The sequence below is a fragment of the Anthonomus grandis genome, chromosome 20, assembly GCF_022605725.1.
Source record: "Anthonomus grandis grandis chromosome 20, icAntGran1.3, whole genome shotgun sequence".
NCBI lineage: Eukaryota > Metazoa > Arthropoda > Insecta > Coleoptera > Curculionidae > Anthonomus > Anthonomus grandis.
The window spans coordinates 2412937-2420440 of record NC_065565.1 but is presented as its reverse complement, the minus strand read 5'-3'; the positions used below and the strand labels follow the sequence as shown (position 1 = coordinate 2420440).

The following is a 7504-nucleotide window of genomic DNA, read 5'->3' as shown; positions in this document are numbered from 1 at the left end:
TGAGAATGCAGGCTCTGGATGATTCCTGCCTGGTATCATATATTACTTTTGACGTTTTGCTTGACAGACCCTTGATCTGCCCCCGATTGATCCAGGGTTCTTGGATCAAGACTAGTCCCAGATCTTGCTTGACAAACATCCGTGCAATCACATCGAAGGATGCTCGTTTGTGTTGCAGGTTTATTTGTGCTAATTTGCTGAATTTAGAGGCTTCTGGTTTGGCAGAGTGAAGTCCTCTTATGATTTGTCAGGGCCATCCGGTCCGTCCCCCTGATGGTCTACATTAGGTCCCAGAAGCCTATCTTCTTCTTCGCTGCTGATGACATTCTCCTCAGCGGAAGTGGTCGGGTTGACATTGAGATCGAGGTCCATGCCCTCGGTCTCTTGTGTTTCAGTCGCCGTAGAGGTGTTCTCATTGGCGACTGGCTCGGAGGAGGTAGAGGCTGAAGTGGATGGATCAAGCTCCTTCTTTTTGTCCTTTGCCTTCTCCTGCTTTCTGAGGCCAGATACGGGGATTTGCCCAAACCTGTAGTGGATAGTGTATCCCTTTGCCTGGATGCTATCCGCAGATTTGGTGTCGATCCCAACAGAAAGCACTTGACCGTGGCCATTTCCTTTGGCGCTTATTACTTTCCAGGTCTCGATGGAGATCTCTGGATTCTGTACTCCAATGAGTTTCAGGAGAGCTGTGGTGTCTTGCCCTTTGCTCCGTGGAAGAAAAAGGCTGATGGTATGCGCTTTTGGGATGTCCTCTCCTCTTTTCGCTACCAGCGCTGGCCCTTTCCATTCCTTCAACCTAGGTGCCATCTGAGCCAGCCATTCTGCTGTCTGCTCCGACTCGCAGTCCACAAGTATCATTCCCGAGCGAAAATGAATACCTGAGAACTGCAGGCCCTTTGTTGTGCTGTTGATCATTTCTGATACGATTGCTTCCTCCACATCTGTGAGTTGTTCGGAGGTTAGAGTTGCCTCAGGGTAGTCCTCCGGCAATACTCCGATTCTGATGAGCTTTGCCGCTTTTGCATAGCTGGTGGCTTGCCCTGCTATGTTTGCAGACTTGCTCGTCTTCATTACCCGGGGATCGTCACCGGTTCTTTGCTTCTTTTCCCCCTTTTTTTATTGGGGTGAGATGAAGTCACTTCCCCTCTTACCTTGGGGGTTTTTCTTAGGCGATGCCTTGGAAGTTTGAGGAGGTTGTTCTTCCTTTCTTTTTTCCTTGTCGTCTAGGACTTTTTTCCTCGCTTCTTCGGGTGACATGCCCTCGTGAAGAAAGCGTAGGTATTTCCTGACGCCTGCACCACTAAGTCCACGCCTTAGTGGATCGTCCCTTCCCCCAGGCTTTCCCAGTTCTGGAAGAGAAAAGGAAAATCTCCTTTGAGATTTTGAAGCAGTTTCTTTTCCCGCTTGCTTTGTGGTGGAGGGTGTTGCCCCTGCCACCTGAGAGGAGGAGGTTGTTGCTCCTGCCACTTGCTTTAAGGAGGAGGATGTTTCTCCTGCCTTACTGTTATGTTCGGAGGATTGTCTCCGTTCTTTTGTTTTTTTTTGTTTTCTTGCTCATGTCCATAATGTTCCCACGAGTAGCAAGGGAATGTAGGTCCGTCCCAGCAGAGCCCCGCATGCTGGGATAAGGGGTATATACAATGGGGTGCCCCCCGGTGCCCCAAGGTTGAAACCAGTTGCGGCTAGTCCTCTATCTAGCCACGCATCCTTCGACCTGGCTCCCCATCTTGGATTTAGGTTTTTGATGAGGTTGTCTCCTCTTGGTCCGGGCGGCAAAGCCAAGACCCCCCTTTCTCCGGCTCGCGAGACGTGACCACGGACAGCCGGAGACCTGGTGTAACAGGTGGGTACAGGCCCCACCTGGCATCGTTAAAACCTGGTGCAATCCCTTAGCCACGACACGACAGCTGGGACAGGTGAAGTTGGTCCGCGGCAGGAGTTTTAATAGGCTACCAGTTGTGGTTGGCACAACGAGCCTTGTATGCTCCCGCAGGCCTCTGCTTCAAAAAAAGATCATTAGCTTGAGGCCCCCCCCCTATCCGCCACCTGGGGACGACCAGATTGTTACCGCCCCATTCCAAGATTGCTCTAATATCGTTGTTGATTGAAGCTACTTGTTGCTGCCTAAGATTCTGAGAACTTGCGGCTGTCGTTGGTTTGGCGGACTTAAATGTGGAAATAAGTGTGTTATCGTCCACAAAGCTGTAGATTGGATTGACAGTGGTTCCTAGCAAATCGTTGATATATACCAAGAAAAGGGTGGGAAGAGAATGCATCCTTGAGGGACTCCAGCGTTAATGCTAAATTTGTCGGAGAGGTATCCATCGACGGCTACATGGATTGTTCGTTGTTCAAGAAAACTTTTGATCCAATTCAATAATGAGTTTTGAATGCCGATTGAGGAGAGCTTGGTTAGTAGTCCCTCATGCCACACTCTATCAAATACCTTGGAAATGCCAAGAGCGACTGAGCGGGACTCGCCGTGCTTCTCCATGGCCTCCGTCCACAAGTGTGTGACGTAAGCCAGAAGATCGCCGGTGAATCTAAGCTTTCGGAAGCCGTATTGATGATCGCTGATTAGTCCAGATGATTCCAGATATCTTAACAGTTGTTGGTTGACTGCTTTCTCCATAATCTTCGATATTACTAGAACTAGTGCAATCGGGCGGTAATTGGAGAGCATCGTCTTCTTACCCTTTTTGGGTACAGCTTGCACTCAGCACGCAGTTTTCCAGCTTGTTGGAAATGAGCCCTGCTTATACGATGCCGTGAACAGTCTACATAAGGGAGGAGTCAATTCGTCTGCACAACGTTTTAGTACTAGGGCTGGAATTCCATCGAGTCCAGAAGCTTTGTTGGTGTCTACGCTTTTACTTTATTTATGTAGCATCCGTCTTACTTTTTGCATCAGATTGAGATTTTCGCACATGCTGAAGAATAGGGGTCAGTACACGGCACCATTTCTTTCCCACAAACAGGTACAGGTTCAACTTCTTTCAGGTCCAAAATGTGAACAACTTTAAAAAGTCCTCCCATTCTCTCGGAGTTTATATTTTTTTAAGAGCTTATGATTTTTTTTTGTAAAACTTAAAGTTTTTGTTTATTAAAGTGCGGCGTTAACTTTACAGTGTTACTATTTTGCCAAGAGTTTGCAGACGGTAGCTCAGAATTATTGGAGGCTTGGGATTGTTCGAAGGTTCACTTATGACTGGCTATTAAAGAATATAATCTTGATTATAGCTATTAAATAAGAGGGCGCCACTTAGTTTTTTTTTTTATGAATGAAAGAAAACTAAGAAAAAGAATTGGTATATAGGTTTCAATTAACAATTAAATGACCCTGGATAAAGTAGATTTAAAGAGGCAAAAAAAAAATATCTTAACAATACAACCAAATTATATTTACACCAAAGATATGTATACACCTCAGTTTCTAATCTGCTAAATGTTAATAATTTATTATGAATAATGTTGACATGATTAAAATAAATTTGATAAAAGTAACATTTAAATTATGATTTCACTACTAGGTAGATTTCAGCACTTGGAAAATAAATTGCAATTATTAAAGTTTTTAGTAAATATCTGTTTTACGCAGGGGAAAGTTCATGAACCTTTTTACCTAAGGCATATTAGCCTTAACCGAGTTATATCTACTTAACTACCAAAAAAGGTACTGAAAAATACTGAACAAAAAATAACTAAAATTATAGATAAGAAATTGACACATTAAATTATGATGTTGATTAAATATTTGTAGCAATAAATTGATTTTAAAAGTATATTAATAAAAATTTTAATATGTGAGACAAGTCTATGGTTAATAATATTTAAATAAATGGAATAAACTGGCCTGTATATTCCTCCAAGAAATGAACGGCTGGCCTTCAAAATCAAGGCTGTAAATGTGTGCCATTTGTAGCTTAGCTATCCGGACTGGGAATCTCTACTAATAGCTCTAACTCTGGCTCCAGCTCCATAGCTTACAGCAATTTCCCGGGGAAATCAAAATCCTTGCTAAGTTTCATTATCTATCCATCAAAATCTCGGGCATCCTGCACCAGAATTATGAAATAAACAGTTCCCTAAAGGAACAAGATTAAGGACTATAAATTATAAACCATATTGGCCACTTCCTGCTTCACAAATTTCGAAAATAAAAAACTGGCCTTTTACGTGCGCTTCTACCTGCGACACGGGAACAAGTCCTCGAAAAATGGATGCAGTACCGACTAAATAAGTTACGACCCCACCTCTCGCCTGAGCTGTCAATGTCAATCCAATCAGAGAAAACATCAATCAAGACCAACCAGAAGAGTGACGGACCGTCAACAGAAAGCATGAATAATAAAACCAGGAGAGTAATGCGTTACAGTAGTAATGTGTAATTGACAGTGTGAATTTAAAGAAATATCGATAAAAGAAATTGACTGAAATTATTAATATAATTATTGAAATTAATGAAATATCAATGGAGCGTTAGTGAAAATAAGAGTAGAAAAATAAAACGCTACAAAAGTTTGTAAAAAAACGTACTGCATACGCGCAACGAACTGCAAACAATAATTGAAATATTAAAATTTTAAATAAGGTCCATCCGTTCCTCTTGCTTTAGGCCAATAAGGGACAACGACAGCGGGTTTCTCATATAACCAATAAAAAAAAAATATTTTTTTTTCGAAATCCGCTATAAATTCAGGGCCTGCGTGTTATTTAGGGCTAAAATAACATCTTTTTACAGTAAATTATGTTCCGTTTATAAATTAAGTGCTTGTAAATCTTTCAAAACGGGTTATTTGCCCGTATAATTACTAAAACTACACACACACACACAAAACAAATATTAATAAGGACTGTTCAAAAGATAAATTAAAAAGGTTTTATTTTTGGAGTAGCTGCCTACTGGAGTTATTAAAAAAAGTAATAAATTTTTCTGTCGTTATGGCGTCCATCCGTCAGAAATCAGTAACTCTAAAAACGTTGCAAAAGCGTTTAGAAAGTTAACGGATAGTCACTGCGTAACGTTGAGACAACCAAAAAAATCTTTCAAATTGATGTAAAACGGAGTTGTCTCAAAGGTTAAGACAACGTAACAATGCAACGTTGCAGCGTTGTCGCATCGAAAAATTGCTAATTTATCGGACTTATATTAATATAAACTTTACGTCTTAAAATTACTCTAAGAATCATCCCTTGAAGTTTGGCTTCATAAGTGAAGTTTTAACTAACATCCTTTGTTGTATAGTTGCCGTCACAAATAATTGTTTTTTAACGATTTGTAACATATAATTAATTTAATGACCGAATAATATATTTTTCATATATAATCCAATATACAGGTTAACGACTAAGTAGTAAACTCTTAATAAACACTTAATATCTTTATTATCTTAGTATCTTTCTTTCCGGTAAAAATATGAAAAATCGTCAAAACACCCAGAGGGGTAAACATCATTCTTAAAATCTTAAATAGGAATGGGAGTCAAGAAGCACACTGTTTTTTTTTAAGGGCGTTCAATTCTCTTTCCAATGATATCCTACTTTGCTGCTTTTTGTTTAGAGGTTTCCAAATAATCGCGCTTCTAAGATGCAGAAGCGATCAAACTTGTCTGCATTGATGAGATTTTGGTTTCAGAATAGCGTATACGCAAAAACTATTGCATTGAGTCTAAAAACACGTTATGTGTCAACCAAATATGGTAAACCAATTTGAAGGATAGAATAGTTTATTTTCTTTAAAAAAGAACTGAAATGATTTTTTATTTATGAAGAGGTTGGAAAATATGCACAAAGTGGCATTGGTTTTTATTCAAAGAAATCAAAGCGAGAATCTTCGAATGCGAACAAAGTCGAGCGGCAAAATTCGCACACGAATTAAAAAGTACAGTTTTTTACAGCATTCAAAATTTTATTCGCATACGAACATGAAATATAGTGGCAACGTAGCAAAGTCGAGAGCTATTGGAGGCCATGCCAAACGGGATAAAGACGATAAAGATTTTTTAACCTAACCTAAAATTTAATTTTATAATTATCAGGGAATTTTGAGGTTTTTTTCATGGCGTTTCTTGGGCTTTTCGAACTGACTTTTTTTAAGATGGATTCAAAAAATAAAAAAAATTGTGGTTTTTTGTCGAGTAAGCAAAAGAAAGAACTAATTTAATTTATAGAAGAGCAAATTTAAGGAAGCATGAGGTTTCTTTGCACAAGATTGTTTAATTTTGCCATTTGATTATTGTTATTTTTTTTTCAATAAACAACAAAAAAACACTACGAAAATACTTAACCAACTCACACAAATTAAAAAAAAAAACAAAGTTAGTTTAAAATCAAAACAAGACAAGTGGCAAAATCAAATTAAAAATTGAAATATTTATTTTCTTTGTGTTCATTTTGAAGATCAAGAGGGACATTTACCATATCAAAAAAACCCCAGATGTCAATTTTCGTTTAAATACCTGCATAACTAACAAAATTGTTAAGAAAAAATAAAAATTAAAATAAAACTCCAACACCCTGTATCTTAGGAATTACGCATTTGCGGACATAGGTTAATAAATACTTTTTTTATTATTTTTAAGAAAGGAAACTCCCCCCGAAATTTTTCACGATATTAATGAAACAACCTGCAAATCAAAATATGAATTTCCTATTACTCTTTAAATGGCTCCCGTGAAAAATTCGAAAAAATCACATTCTTGGGTTTGGCAAGCGGGTGACGATATCATAAAGACCACAGATGTAACAATTAATTTATAACGATCATACATAAACACTAGTCCAACAAATGCTGAAAATGGCCACCGTTAACCTCTATGTAATAAAAGATTTTATTCAAATCGATGTCGCACATTTCGTAGCATATCAGGAGTTATTTGTTGGCATTCAAATGTAATCCTTTCGCGCAATTCTTCTATTGAAGCTGGTTGGGTAGCATAGATTTTACTCTTTAGGTAACTCCACAGAAAAAAATCCAGAGGTCAGGCAACCGCACGGCCCATTAAACAGAGCCTCTCCATCCAACCCAGCGACCAGGATAGTTCTCATTTAAATAATTTATTGCGGACAGCTATTACCTATTGAGGGGTGCACTATCCTGCTCAAACATCAACTCGTCTTCAACGTATTGATTGTTATTATCATTTTCAATCATGTTCGTGATATAAGTATAATATATATCTTGTAAGGTTTAATTTTTAACCAAACCAAAAGGTTAATTTTTCGGGATGTTGAGTATGTGCTTCGTGATAAATGTGTGCATTGTGGTCCGACCTATAACGGGAATTATGACGGTTTCGAGTCGTTTAAAAAGAACGAGATTCTATATTATTGTATTATTATTCTGTATTATACATATAAATCTGTATTATTGCATGGCTTATAACGATAGACATTTTCAGTATTTGTTGGAGTAGTGTTTATGTATGATTGTTATAAATTTATAGTTCGATAAAGAATTGCGATTTAATACAGATTTTCCAAAAAACTATATTAAATGTTAAAA

The 7504-nt window shown here is 38.4% G+C and overlaps 1 protein-coding gene across 1 annotated transcript; it reads right to left on the bottom strand.

Annotated features, from left to right (window-relative positions):
- Positions 1-237: 237 nt before the first annotated feature.
- Positions 238-7153, bottom strand: LOC126747940 (uncharacterized). The gene is made up of 4 exons (XM_050456920.1): positions 7077-7153; positions 1409-1470; positions 1152-1349; positions 238-1043 (listed from the first exon to the last, which is right to left on the bottom strand). The coding sequence occupies exons 1-4, from the start codon at positions 7151-7153 to the stop codon at positions 238-240; spliced, it is 1143 nt and encodes a 380-aa protein (XP_050312877.1).
- Positions 7154-7504: the final 351 nt, after the last annotated feature.

Coding starts and splice junctions, on each gene's coding strand:
- LOC126747940 (XM_050456920.1), bottom strand. CDS start 7,153: ATGATTGAAAATGATAATAACAATCAATACGTTGAAGACGAGTTGATG. Junction 1,471..7,076: donor GATAGTGCACCCCTCAATAG/GTAATAGCTGTC, acceptor TCCTCCTTAAAG/CAAGTGGCAGGAGCAACAAC. Junction 1,044..1,151: donor GCCTAAGAAAAACCCCCAAG/GTAAGAGGGGAA, acceptor CTGCAAACATAG/CAGGGCAAGCCACCAGCTAT.